Source organism: Ahaetulla prasina, chromosome 6 (assembly GCF_028640845.1).
Source record: "Ahaetulla prasina isolate Xishuangbanna chromosome 6, ASM2864084v1, whole genome shotgun sequence".
NCBI lineage: Eukaryota > Metazoa > Chordata > Lepidosauria > Squamata > Colubridae > Ahaetulla > Ahaetulla prasina.
The window spans coordinates 33,645,619-33,660,982 of record NC_080544.1 but is presented as its reverse complement, the minus strand read 5'-3'; the positions used below and the strand labels follow the sequence as shown (position 1 = coordinate 33,660,982).

The window sequence follows — 15,364 nt, the reverse complement described above, 5'->3', positions numbered from 1 at the left end:
AAATCTGGTCTGCTTTCTGCTCTACTGATAACCACACCATTTAGAGATAATTCATATTTTTAAAGAGACTTCTTGTTTTCTGATTTTTCTCCAAAACAGAACAAAAAACCCTCACCCTATTTGCAGACAACACTGAATATAATCCTGGCTGTATATACAGTCCTTGACTTACAACCGTTCGGTCAGTGATTGTTTAAAATTACAATGGTGTTAAAAAAAATGGACTTATGACCTGTGCCTGAAGGCATGACCCCTGCAGTCAAGTAATCAATATTCAGGCATATGGCATCCCACCAGCACATGACCACAGGGGATGTTTCAACTCCTCTCACCCACCTCTTCGCCCCCCATCATTGATCTTTTGGCCACCTTGTATCCTGACTTGTGGGGCCAGGTAGTCCTCAGAACTACCTGGCCATGCATCCCAAAAGCTTCAGCAACTGCCAGCAAGCATTCTGCCTTTTCTCCCAAGTCTCCATATCAACCTTTCTCTTTTACATTCAGCACCTTCCTTGTGGTCTTTGCTGTCTCATGTATGGACCCACTTCTGTTCCTGCCAAAGCCGCACGGTCTTTGGAAAGGTTTCCAAATGCAGGGTGCAGCCTTAGTCGTTTTGGAAATTGGGAGGGAGGATGGTTACTGGAGAAGCTGGGACTGAAAAAGGACACAGCAAAGAAAGGCTGGGCGCAAAAGGCTAAAGGTTGGTGCAGAGAACAGGGAGAGAAGGCAGTTGGCTTCATGTACGGCTACTGGTGCTTGCTGGATATTGAAGGAATGTTTGCTGGTTTGCTTGCTGGATCAGGCTTGCCACTCACAAGGGTGAGTGCAGGGTGCCCAAAAGAACCGAGGTGGGGACGGAGATAGACAAGTGGGGGGAGTTGGAAGCTGTCCCTGACCCTACTAAGGCTTGGGATGGGAGGGACCAGACTTAGAATGATTGGGATGGGTAGTCACTTAACAACCCATGATTCTCAATGACAGCATAAAAGAGAGGCAGGGTTGCCATTGTAAATCAGTGCAGTCAGAATGTGCACTGACTTACAATAGAAATTTCAGTCTCAATTATGTTCATAAATTGAGAACTACCTGTAGTCTACTGAACATTTCTACGCCTCATTAAGCATATGCTGAAAGAAAAAAGTTGCTAAGAACAATTTCTCTGCCTTAAAACATCAGAACTGTCTGTGAGCTTGGAATGAAGGCAGTTCAAGAAATACCCACATGCTACGAGGTCACACATTAGAAGATACAGGATTTAAAGATAAATGTGAAACTAGCACAAAACTGATGTGGAAGACTAATTGAGTGTTGCTGCTTAACTATGCAAAATTCAAGTTTGATCTTCATGAAAAGTTACCTTTTACAGTATTTTAACTACTGCATCAATGAGTCCGAAGGTACCATCTACATGGAGTGATCAAAGGCTTTAACATGTTGGACCCAGGCTTACTAGGTGATCAAAGTGATCAAGAGTCAGTATGGCTGTCAGCTGCCATCTTTGCTTTCTTTGAAGCTCTCTAGCAACTGCCATAACCAGGGGGGAGGGGGCATTTGGGAGGGGAAGCATGCTGGAGGTGTGAAAGGAAAACTATGGGAAATTGGGGAGTATGGAGACTGACAGAAATCAGATGGGCCAAACCGAGCTATCTTCCTGCCGTCAAGGACAACGGCCCTAGGAAAGGAATTTACTGTGCCGTGAGGCACCAGGTTCCTAAAACATCGGAAAGAGACCTGATTGGACTATTCTCCCAGGGGGGCAGAGTTTTGGCCATTGGGGATTGCTTTCAATATATGTTTTTTATGTTGTTTTTCTTCAGAACTTGCCTTGCTCACGCTGCACTCAGCCTCTCTAGTAAAAATACCTTTTCCCTAACACCAATGGAGTCAAGGGTCATTTTTTCCTAGGAAACAAGCTAGGACCAGTCTGACAATGGCCTAACAACACTTAAGGAAAGGAAATCACTTTCAGATTTTTAGGATCTACATCATTCTTTCTTTCTCAGCCTAAACCCAAAATTCCCTTCACAAATTGGTTTTATCAGGCATATCATGCTTCTTTCATTCTGAATTTTGTGTTTGTGAATGTGTTATGCACTTCCCTACTTGCTTAACAACCTGAAGGTCTTCCTGAACTCAGAGCTGTTCAATTAATAGCTCTGGCTGTTATAGCCAAGGAGGCTTTTGCACAGCTTCATCTGATGTACCAATTGCATCCTTTCCTGGATGAGGGGCGTTCATGCTCTGATCACCTCAGGGCTTAACTTTTGCAATGTGCTCCACATGGGGCTGACCTTGAAGACCACCCAGAAACTTCAACTGGTTCAGAATGCCACGGTATGTCCATATCACACCTCTGTTTTACAACCTGCACTGGTTGCCAGTTTGCATCTGGGTGTGATTCAAGGTGCTAATTGTTACTTATAAAGCCCTATATGGCACAGAGTCTGGTTATTTGAGGGAACATCTGTTTCCTATACCATTTAAAGGTACATGGCAGGTTCCTTCCATTAAACAATGATATCCACTGGAAAGCATACCTGCCCTGTGGAATGAGCTTTTCTCCAAGATCTGAATGGCCCCAATGCTACTGGTATTTCAAACGCCCTGAAAATGTAGCTCTTCACCTAGGCCTTTGTTGAGGATTCCTTTTAATCTCGGTTGCTTCCTTTGTTTCCATCATCTCTGTCCCTCTTTTGCTTTTCTTTATTTTTGTCTTGTTTTTCACATTTTAAATCATTCGTAAACTGTCCAATCAGTGGGAATCAGGCAGTGTACAAATTAAATAATAAATAAACAAATGCATCTTTCAATGTAGACCTGTATTCGTGCACAAATCAAACAACAGGATTCCTGGCTGACAAATCCTTTAGTCTCCTGGGAGATCAATAAGGCAATCAAAAGAATAAAAGACAAAAGGGCCATGGGAAGCAATGACCTGTGACTCGTCAGAAACGGGTGTTTTGTTTGTGCAGCAGAGCTTCCAGAGCAACCTAGAGTGTTGGCCTGGGAAAGCAAACTACTTCAAAATGGAAACAACTAAAGATGGCCTCGGCAGCAAGCTGGCTATAAAATGGAGGCAACAATATCATGACATGTCCCTCAAAATACAGTCAAGTCAAGCATCTTCGTGCTGCAGCAAGCCTGTTGTTCCAATAGCTTAAGGAAGCAGCACAGCATAGAATCAGCAGAAATTATTTTCCTTCTCTGCTCTAGTGAATATTGGTGATCCATTCTCCCCCCCTCCCCCCAAAAAATCAGTTCATTAAATATGGAGGTTTTAACAAGTTCATAATAAATAGAAAACTAACTTCAATCACTGGAATAATGTATAAAACTCATCTAAACCGATTCCACAATAAACAATTCCTCAGCTTTTATCTTTGTATTATCAGAGCGTGCATATTTACTAAATAGCTACAGATTTGTTTAATCACCAAACCAGAATTACGGGTAGATTATAATTTTATGAGTCCAAAAGCAACAAGAAGAACTTCAATCCATTTAAGTTGAAAATTAAGTTGATATCATGTTCAGGAAATGTGTCATTCAGTCTACTTTGTTCTACAGAATTTCTGCAATATTCAAATAAATCATTTTGTTTTATATCTGTGTCTTTATCTAGTTCAGTATAATTCTGCAGCGTACGAAAGTTAATGGCTCCAATTGTTTCAATATATTTTAGTGCTAATATTTTTTTATATACCCATCTCAAAACAGCAAGTTGAATGTAAAATATTTTTTCTCTATTTGAACTGATTAACCTTAAAAGATAGAATGTTCACCTTGAAAAGTACTGCTTGAAAACCAATGTAAAAAGCTTAAAGCGGAGTTGCCAATTATATAACAGTAAGTAGAAAAACATAGCAAATGTATCTTATATTACAGCCACAGTTTTCAATAGCCAGTAAAGCAGTACTACAGAAGTAGAAGACAACCAAGGAGCCCATGAGACAAATTTCTTGGAAACATATGATCCAATGTTGCATTTCTGTACTGCTTAGGTCAACCATCTGCCAGGAGGAGACCACACTGCCTATCAGCTGTGAATCCTGGAAGAATCAAGCAACCAGCTACTGGCTGAATCTCTTTGGGATTGCTGCATTTAAGGCTGGTTAGGATGGATAGCAATGGAAGTTATCCCTTTGATAAATGCCACTTTGGAATAACATAAAAATGAGGTCTGTAACCTTACTGCTGTGGTGTGGGTGTTTGTGCGAAAATATAAAAAGCCTGAAGCTGTCCCTGGGAAATAATCAGGATCAGCAAAAACATGGTTAAGTCCAACCAGCTCAACTGGTGTTAAGAGAAGGAACTCACTGGGAGTGATGGTATAAGCTTGGTTGATACTTTAGGGAATATACTCTATCTTTGGGGTGAGTTACAATGTACTGGATTTTCCTAATAGTCCTGATACGATTCAGATTTGAAAGATTCACCATTTTTAAAAAAGGTATCCTCTTTCAATACTTGGTTTCCCCAGTTAAATAGCTACTGGTACTTTTTAATTCAGCATTTCATCAGGGGTGGGGAGTATATGTATTGTGTATCTATTTAATCCACAGCAGCAATTACAGTAGTAATGAGGAACAGCAGTCTTGGTGTTGACAAGTTAGCAATCCGTTACAGGGGAAAAGAGATTAAAAATGGAAGTGCTATTTCCCCCTTTTATCTTTCAGGCTTTGAGCCCAGTAAAGTCTTGGTCTTTTGTAATAGCAGATGAGCTCAATATAAATCAAAGATAAGGAAGCTAATTGGGTCTGTGTAACGGAAGAACGACTGATGGAAATAGATGGGCCAGTATGGATTCAGCTTATTCCAACTGATAGTAAAGCAAGGAAAATGGTATTGCTAAGATCTACAAGAACAGCTGAAAGCCAATGGATTTATACTGAGTGTGTGTACTTCAGTTTTGGAAGTAGGGATAGGTTGAGGATTCTGTTGCTCTATGCACTGCTTAATGAAATCTGTGACTGAGCTGGTGTTGGAATCTCCCAGGTTCATAGTGTTAGATAATTACATGATCTATTTTGTGGTTTGTTTCTTCTGATAATATAAATTTCTGGCAACCATAACAATATTGAGCCTATCCGAATCAGTTACAGGCACTTCTGCACATAGCCAATTTGGTTCTTGATCTGAAATTTCAAATGGAGAAGTCAGTTCTTTGAAATGTACTCAGCTAGGTTGAAGGGCTTAATCTTTGCTGCCCTTTTTATAAGCTCCTAAAACCTAGCCTTCTCAAACGGATTTTTAATTGTTTTTAGTAGCTTCAGATTTAATTGTAGTTTTATGGTTTTACTGAAAAAATGCTGAAATAGCTTGGCAATAAATGTAGTTTAGTAAATATTTATTTATTTTATTTATTTATTAATTTAATTTATATACCGCCCTTCTCCCAAAGGACTCAGGGCGATTTACAGCCCGATAAAAACAAAGTTACAAAAAATTAAAAACATTTTAAAAATCTAATTCAAATTAGGCCGAAACGAATAAAAACAGTGATAAAACCATAATAAAACTCACATTTAAAATACGTTAGGCCAGCCCTACGCAATAAAACAAAAAGGTCTTTAGCTCGCGTCGAAAGGTCCGGAGGTCGGGGAGTTGTCGTTATCCCCGGAGGCAGCTCATTCCAGAGGGCAGGAGCCCCCACAGAGAAGGCCCTCCCCCTGGGTGTTGCCAGTCGACATTGTTTGACTGACGGTACCCTGAGGAGGCCCTCTCTATGGGAGCGCACAGGTCGCTGGGAGGCTATTCTGTCCCAGCATAAATAATAGTAAAATAATCTGTTTCTGTCTTGTATTAAGTATTTTTATTTGTATTATTTATTAAAATTTGACTGTTCCCGTTCATAAAACTGGGTGAAATGCAAAAATGGTCTTCTTATCCTAACGGGGTTCTTTCTTCTATGCAGTCCAAATGCATTCTTAAATCTGTTCTAGACTTAGCAGATCTCCTAAAATAAGCAAAGGAGACAAGAAGCGATGGGGATTTCCCACCTCCAAATTTGAAGGATGAAATTTATACCGTTACTGGAAAAAGCTCATATGGCTTTAAGCTACTAGATCTTTAGAATTCTAACTACACTATTTATGTTTGTACATAAACCTTCAGTTTAATTGTTTACTACTTAGGGGACATTAGGAGTTCAGGTATAATGCCCTGAAATAATGGAGTTGTCCATTATGTGGGGAAACAATCTGGAAAGTGGTTTCTGCTTCCCCTTAAAAAAATAGGTTTCTTCTGTGCATGGATCAGGTTTGAGTCCCAGGTGAGAGAAGAAAAGTTGATATGCTGGGACAGAGTTGAGAAAGGAAGGCTGGAAAATGGTTGGAAAGATTGGAAACGTGAACATGTAATGAATTAGAGCACTGGTTAAGTGGGGAGGGAGGGAAGCTACTGGGAAGACTGACCAGGTAGGCAAGATAAAAGTCCATCATCTTTATCACTCTAGCAAAGTTTGAATCAGGCTCACTCCTGAGGACTACATGAACATAACCATCCAGGTTCCTTAGCACTTACAGTAGGAAGTAAGTTTGCCCATGTCTTCTTCCAGCACATTTTTCAATTTCCCTGGTGGTCTCCCACCTAGATACTAAGTAGCTCCAGACCCACTTAGATCAGCCAGCTGCTGCTAAGGAAAGTGAGTGGATGACTGGAGGTGTCACTGAAGTCAATATGAGTTTAGTTCAACTGAAGCTCATTAAAGCAAACTAAATCTATTTGATGTGTGTTGTATTCCATACAAGATTCTTTTTAAAGGGTTAATCACTCTGAGAAATACTTGAAATGGAAGAACAGTTTAAAAATGAAGCTAAAAGCTTATGATACCATTCTAGAATGCTAACCTGTTGAATGATTTTGGAGTCTTTCTGCAGGTTTTCTTTTGGTGGAACTTTCCCAAATAACTTCCAGCCTGGAGCACTATGGATGCCAGGCTTGAGTTCCTTTGTTCTTTTGGTAAAGAAGTTCCTGTAAAAAAAATTAAAATAAATGTAGATGTTTTCATTACATTAACAGACTGAAACAGAAAGCTGTTTCATCTAAAAGTGAGCATTATATATAACTAATTTTACAACAATTGGAAAATCTTTCATTTATTCCGACTAGAATGGAGTGAAATAAACCTGTTTTCCCAGTCTCAATATTTAAAAGAACAAGGATTAAATTAATGTAGATGTATCACTGACATTAAAAATAAGACTTTCAGATGCTACATAGTACAAACATCACTGAAATCAAGTAAAAGAAACACTTAATATCCCAATAAAAAATATTTCCCTTGATGTTTTATGATAGAAAGTCTTAAATTACTCACAATATATAATATAAAACAGTAAACAAAATTAACTTAGACGTTTAGAGGAAATAGCTTGTTTTGTGTTATAATTACATTGTTGTATAACAATCAGTTATATACTTCTGATCCAGATATCCATTCTCCCTGTTGAACATCGCATTATTGTTTCCTTCTATGAAATCTATGAAATAAATGGTGTTTTTTTTCTATCTTCATGGAATAACATAAGGAAAAAGCTAGAAAAATGCGCACATGCCACAATTGACATTTTGGACAGATTATCTATAAATATATATTTTGTGTGGGTGGCAAGGTAGAGTCAACTCCAAAAATTTGGTAACGTTTTACCAGTTTCAAATATGCATACATGACAAGAAACTAAACTGACACCTGGGAGGGAAGATAGGCTTTAGGAGAAGCAGAAATCTAATTTTGGGAAGTGTTTGGTACCTACAATATATTGCCATGCTGACTTCGAAATAACATGAAATTTGTCTCACATTATCAATATGTGTGCTTATTCAGAGGAATTAGCTACATGGTTTATAGCAAGCATTGAAGTCATTTGTGAAAGTCACCATTCTTCTTTGTTGAATCGTGGCACTTTCCCTGTCCTATCCAGTTTTTGCTACTTCTAGGAAGAAATAACAATCTCTCTTGTCTTCTGTATTTCAGCATGAAGATTTAAAATGGAAGTTCTTTCAAATGTTGTTGAACAGCCAGCAAAGATTTAACACACACACAAAAACCCAGGCATTTTTGTGGATGTACTGCATTCAACTGAAAATGCACAGTTTGTATTGCCGATTGAACAAATATTCAAGCATAGCAAGGAATACTACCAGACACACACAATTCTATGGAAACACACCATTTCATCGTATGGCTCTCCTCTGGGAAGACAACACACAAATCCTAATATTTAGGCCATACATTATGACACTGCAGGTGAACAAATGGCTTACAACCATTCATTTAGTGCCTGTTCCAACATTAAAAAGTGACTTATGACAAGTCCTCACATTGTCACCATTTGTAACTTCCCAGTCAGTTTCCAACAAGCAGTCAATGGCAAAGCCAGCAGGGAAGGTTGCAAATTAGTTACATGATGCCTCGTTTAACGACTGCACAGCTTAACAACCAATTTTCTGATCCTAATTGTGATTGTAAATCAAGAACTACCTGTATGCATCTACGGTACAATCCAACTAAGAAATTCATAGTTTATGAATTTAGTTTAATAACACATTAAGGAATATTTATGTGCAGTTGTTTACAGATTAAATTATGAAAAAAAGAATGAATAAGTCATTGTAGAAATTCAGACTGCCTTTTGGTCATTAAGATTTTTTTTGGAAAAACAATAGCTTCCAAATATTTCCTACTGACAGTTAAAGAGTCTTCCTGTTTGTTTAGAATACTTTCCACTCTTCCTTGCAGAACTCTGCTAGTCCAGAAATATTCTCAGATATATTGCTATTTAGTTGAATCTATACTTTGGCTTGGCCACATAGTATTTCCTGTACTGTTGGCTGTCACACAACCCCAGAGCATAATAGAGCCACTCCTGTGCTTAATGGTTGTCAGGGGGCTCTTTTCTTGAAACTCCTGCTATACTCCTTTTCTCTGACTGTATCTTGCATAGTTTCAGCCAAACAGTTTTTTTCCCCCCCTCTTTGATCTTAATCCAAAATATCTCAGGCTACTCAAGGTTTTCTTTTGTATACAAATAATCCTTGCTTAATCCTCACCTACTCCCCACCCTACCATGCCTGGGAGGTCACAGCCACTTACAGGAGTCAGCAGTGCATGTAAAGTTGCCATGGACTAGGTAGCCTGGGCCAGCTACTGCAGCCCCCACTGGTATACATATAAAACCACTACAGGCTGGGAGGGCCAGGACAGCTATATGGCCTAGCAATGGACATCAATTGCTCCACTTATCTTTGCATTTTTCTGCAGCTACTGACAGGCACACCTAATCAATGTGAGGCATGGCCTTCCTACGAAGACTCCCTCATACCATTCTGCAAGCGGATGCCATTCTCACAATTGTTCAGAAGGCTCCGTATAACTTTCCACACGCTGGTGGGCCCTGTAGTCTGCAAAGAGCCTCCTCTACCCCAGGACCCACCGTGCTTTGCTGAACAGCCCATATGATTACTTAATGACCACACTGGGAGAGCCAGGACTGTGATCATCGAGTGAAGCAGTCACGCGATGCCTTGCTTAACAACTGCTTCATTCAATGATGGAAGATTCCAAGCTCAATTTTGGTTATAAGCTGAGGTTATATAAGGTTATATGTACTGTACAACTGGCTTTTGTTGTTGAGATCCAGAAAAAAAAAATTCTGACAACTCTCACATGAAGATCACTGTTATATAAGCAATCCTATACTATAAGACTGCAGAAAACTGCTCCAGTGTCAGCTAAACTTTTCAGCAGTTATCTGGAGTGACCAGGGGTTCTGTTTTTGTCTGGAGTGACCAGGGGTTCTGTTTTACAGATCTAACCAGTTTTGGAGACAGTTGTAACAGAGATTTTTCTTGGCCTTGAGGCTGATGTCCCAGTCAGTGAATAAGCTGAAGCTGAACACAAGGTTGATATTTCAGCAAGACAACAATCCAAAACATCCCTCCAAAGTGGCCATGAAATACTTCCAGGAACAAAAAAGACAAAAATCTTGGAATAGCCTTTGCATTCCTCAGACTTGAATATTATTGAAAAATCTATGAGGAAATTTCAGACATGTAGTGTAGTCAAGAAAGCCCAAGAATATTTCTGAGTTAGAAGAATTCTGCTAGGAACATTATTGTGGGGAGATTGTGCTAGTTTTTGTTCACTTAAAACATTCAATGAAATCTATTTTCTGAGTAGGAATACCTACACCTTTACATCTCGTTGTAACCAATTCCAGCTCCTTGTTCCTGTGCTGAAAAAATGAAGATGGAGTAGATTTTTAAAGAAAAGTATGTGATGTATGGGCAACATGCATTCCTACTTTCTTTGTACTTTACACAAGAATAGAGTAGAGTAGAGTAGAGTAGAGTAGAGTAGAGTAGAGTAGAGTAGAATAGAATAGAATAGAATAGAATAGAATAGAATAGAATAGAATAGAATAGAATAGAATAGAATAGAATAGAATAGAAATAACAGAGTCGGAAGGGACCTTGGAGGTCTTCCAGTCCAAGCCTCTGCTCAGGCAGGAACCCTATACCATTTCAGACAAATGGTTGTCCAATCTTTTATTAAAAACTTCCAGTGTTGAAGCATTCACATCACAGAATTATTTTGTATTTGCAGTTTGGAAGTCTTTTCCCAAGTTCTTAGTTCCTACTGGTTCAAACAAATTGCAAGTATGATGTCATATGAATGTATACACTCCCTAAATACACTCCCTAATCTGCATAGGGAAGGGAGAAAAGGTTGTTGCCTGGACATTTTCATTGACACCTTATTTTCGTTTTGTTTGGAGGGACATACAGTCATTCATGTGGCATATCCAACTGCAGCCAGATGCATTCACATCTAAATGACAACTACATTTTTACAGTAACATGGCATCCAGAGAAACTGAGGATTGCCATTGCTTAGGTTGCATCCAGCAACTTTGGAAATATTAGGTTGGTTTTTAAAAAAATTCCACCTTTATTACTTTGTAAGTAACAGATGAATAATCAGAGGAGAAGATCCTAACCAAAAGTGTGTATCTCACCTATTGGTAACAACTAGTATGGTATTCCTTCCAGGGAGGTGACAGCTCTCCCAAAAAGATGGATTATAGTCAAGCAGCCAAACCTGTATATACCTGTATCCTTCTATCAATATGGATACAAGCAAAAAGTATAAACGGTGACTCCATGTGGGAGGAATCCTCTCAGAATACCATCAAAACAAAGCCTTGCTCTAGAAAAGGTGACAAAAGCTTAAGTCCTTTCAGCTTCTAATGTGAATTCTGATGGCCAGTTTCAGAATGTACTTGAGGCACAATGGACATTTAGTCACTTAGTTTTTTTCCTTCTTTACCCAAGGTTTGTGAGAAGACAGGTTGCAGGAACCATCATGATTAAACGCACCAAAGACATAACAATATGGTGCATTGTCCAGAATCGTATTTTCTGACCAACACACACAATTCTGTTTTAAAAACAAATGTCTTTCTTTTGCTTGCCCTCTTGGCACATCTTTATTTTAAATGGAATACAGAAGTCCCCACCCACTCACTGCCCCAAAAGAAGATAATTTACCTTCCAGTCGCATTACATTCTCATGAAGGATTTGCAGAAATAAATCTTTCAACATTTAACAAATTTAAAGTATGAAAGCAATTTTGAATTGGTTCATCTAGCAGTCTAATTGTGTGAGTTCAATTAGCCTGTCATAATTACAAGCTGGTTGCCAAGTGCTTGAATTGTGATCACGTGACTGTGAGAATGCTGCAACAGGTGCAATTTTGAGGACCGGCTGCTAGTCTCCTTGTTCAGTACTGTCGTAACTTTGAACAGTTGCTGAATGAATGGTCATTACCCGAAGTCTAACTGTACAGGTAGTTGTCATCTTACAACCACAACTGAGCCCAATTTTTCTGTTGTTAAGTGAATTTTGCCCCATTTTACCACTTTTCTTGCCACAGTTTTTAAGCGAATCACTGCAGTTCATAAGTTAGTAACCCAGTTGTTAAGTGAATCCAGTTTCCCCATTGACTTTGCTTGTGAGAAGGTCACAAAAGGTGATCACATGTTCCTGGGACACAGCAAAAATCATAAATAAGTATAAACCGGTTGTCAAGCATCCGAATTTTTGTCACATGATCATAGGGATGCTGCAAAGGTTGTAACTGTGAAAAACGGTCATAACTCACATTTTTTCAGTGCTGTTGTAACTTTGAACAGACATACGAACTGTTGTATGTTGAGGACTACGTGTATTACATTATACCTATAACTGTTTGATATTTTCTTTTGGAAGTTTGCTTATATCTACCGGTAATTTAACAGAAAAATGAAATATTCTTATAATTAAATTATATTTTAACCTTATGACTGAGAAGTGCAAGATGTGATATTTTTTTTAAAGCTACAGCAGCATATAAACCAGGAAAAAAAAAAGATTTAACCTTTAAAGGTGTCAGGATCCAATTTATGGGGTGGGGGTTGTTGAGCAATTTTAACTATTAATAAATACCTATTCAACCCTAATATTATACAAGCTCTCTAGGTGGTGAATGTGACTATACCCACATTTACTGACTGTAATGTAGCTCATGTGGTTAAATTATATAGAAATGGGCATATAATGCAAATTTTCCCATTTTAGAATCCATTTTTCAACTTAAATGTTAATGTCTTATGATTATTGAGGAAAGAGGTAAAAAGAAATTCTGAGTTGATATTTGGGTCACTTAACTTTAGAAATAAAATCCCAATCCTACGAACAAAAATTAGAATGCTAATCACAATGGGATATAAAACAGGCTTTTACTCACAAAGCAAAACGGTTTTCTTCCATGTTCTACAGTTTTATATGACAGTGCTACAACATATATATATATTATTTCTTTGTAAAAGTTTGATCAATAGCATATTGCTTTCCCTTTTTTATAACAATCTTTATTTTCTTTTTACTGTTTGTAAATGTCTAAAATGGTAAAGGTTCCCCTCACACATATGTGCTAGTTGTTCCCGACTCTAGGGGGCAGTGCTCATTTCCGTTTCAAAGCCAAAGAGCCAGTGCTGTCCGAAGATGTCTCCATGGTCATGTGGCCAGCATGACTAAATGGCAAAGGCGCCCGGAACGCTGTTACCTTCCCACCTATAGTGGTCCCTATTTTTCTATTTGCATTTTTTACGTGCTTTTGAACTGCTAGGTTGGCAGAAACTGGGAGCTCACCCTGTTACGCGGCACTAGGGATTCGATCCGCTGAACTGCCGACCTTCTGATCAATAGGCTCAGCATCTTAGCCACTGAGCCACTGATTAAAAAAATGTGCAAAACATGGTATTTCCTGTGACACTCTGGATGCTAAAGTTGGACTTTGGAGAAACAAGCTAGGAGAAGTATTGATGCTTTTGAACTTTGGTGTTGCAGAAGATTCCCGAGAACATTGTGGAGAGTCAAGAAAACAAATAAATGGAACATCAAGCAAATCTCTTTTAGGCACAAGTGACCGGGCTGAAATTATCCTACTTAGGACACATTATGAAAAGACCTACTGGTAGTCCTTGACGTACGACCAATCACTTGGCAACCTGTTGTATCTCGCCCAATCTCACCACAGCCGGGGCCTTCTTATCTGCTTCCGAACACGGAGGAATGTTCTAGTATGCCTCCCGGCCCCAGCCCTGGCTCCATGCCCAGACAGGCTGAAGAGGAGGAAATATCTCCAGCCCCCAGCTCTGGCTCCATGCCCAGGCAAACGGAGCAACTAGACCCCTCCCCCTCCTCCACAGCATGTGAGCCTGAGGGAGGTCTATTGCCAACAGCTGCCGACTGGAGTGACCCTCGCGTCAGAAGACTTGATAGGCGGAGGCAACAGAAGGAAGGGAGGGGCAGGCCTGGATAAATGCTGAGTCATGGAGCCACACCCCATGGCCTATATAAAGGATCTGCTTTCTGGCATTCCCTGAGTCAGGCAAAGTCTAAACATATCTTGCTGAAGTCACTTTCTAGTCTCCTGCCTGCCCTGAGGACTTTGCTAGGACTTTGGCAGAGCTGCAGAGGCACGCCTGATTTGGATTTCCCTGACCCGGCCGTCAGCGGAGGAGTGGGACACGACACAACCATTTAAAATTACAATGGATCCCCTCCCCAAAATGTACTTATGACTCAGTTCTGACGTTCTGATGGCTGGGTCCCCTCCATGGTCGCATGACCATATTTCAGGCACACAGTACCCAATCTGCATTAGTAGATTGTATGATCGCACAACCATGATTTACGTTTTTGCAGAAAACAGGTTTACTTCTGGTTTTCAGCAAAATGCGCCCTAGTGAACAATGAATGGAACGGAACAGAATGGATTGGAACGGAGCAGAACAGAACAGCAGAATTGGAAGGGACCTTGGAAGTTTTCTAGTCCAACCCCCTGCTCAGGCAGGAAACCCTATACCATTTTGGACAAATGGTTGTCCAATCTCTTCTTAAAAACTTCCAGTGCTGGAGAATTCACAACTTTTAGAAGCAAGTTGTTCCACTGGATAATTGTTCTGTCAAGAAAATGAGTTCGCTTAAAGATTGCAATGTTTACTTCATGACTGCAATTCATTTAACGACTATGGCAATTCATTTAACAAGCACCAAGGAAAAAGGGTCATAAAATCGGGTTGATCATGCAATGACCTGCTTTATGGTTCTTTTATGATCTTAAGTTAAGGACTATTATAATGCTGGGAAAGTGGAAGGAAAATAAAGAGGACAATCAGCAGCAAGGTGAATAGATTAAAATTACGTTAGCGATGAGCGTACCCACTGAAAGACCTGAAGGCCCAGGTTACGCAAAGACCATCATGGATAAATCTATGTGATTGCTAAAAGTCACCAACGACTTGATGGCATGTAATCATCATCATCAAACAAATAAAAAAGTGACACAAGCATTATGAGCAGCATTATGTAACATTCTGCAGTTCTACAATACAATTTATCTATTAGTGAACTTTATTATATGTTTGACATATATCCAGAAAATCAGTTTAATTTTTTTGCAGTTAATATCAAATTAGGAAATAGTAGCTGACTTAGATGAAAATTTTATAGATGGGTATCTTATAGGTAGTCCTCAACTTAAAACCACAACTGAGCCCAAAATTTTGCTAAGCAAGCCAATTGTTAAGTGAGTTTTGCCCCATTTCACAATCTATTTTGTCACAGTTGTTAGGTGAATCACTGCAGTTGTTAAGTTAGTAACACTGCAGTTGTTAAGTGAATCTAGCTTCCCTGTTGACTCTGTTTGTCAGAAAGCTGCAAAAAGTGATTACATGACCTGGGGACGCTGCAACCGTCATAAATACATGCCAGTTGCCAAGCTTCTGAATTTTGATCACATGACCACGGGAATGCTGC

General features: G+C 39.3%; 1 protein-coding gene across 3 annotated transcripts in view; it reads right to left on the bottom strand.

The window, feature by feature from the left end:
* TBC1D12 (TBC1 domain family member 12) overlaps window positions 1-15,364 on the bottom strand; it is a 56,603-nt gene that overhangs the window by 33,992 nt on the left and 7,247 nt on the right. For all 3 annotated transcript variants that reach the window (XM_058189463.1, XM_058189462.1, XM_058189461.1), the window contains exon 2: window positions 6,849-6,972. In XM_058189463.1, coding sequence (XP_058045446.1) covers window positions 6,849-6,972 — 124 coding nt within the window. The remainder of the gene's footprint in view (window positions 1-6,848; window positions 6,973-15,364) is intronic.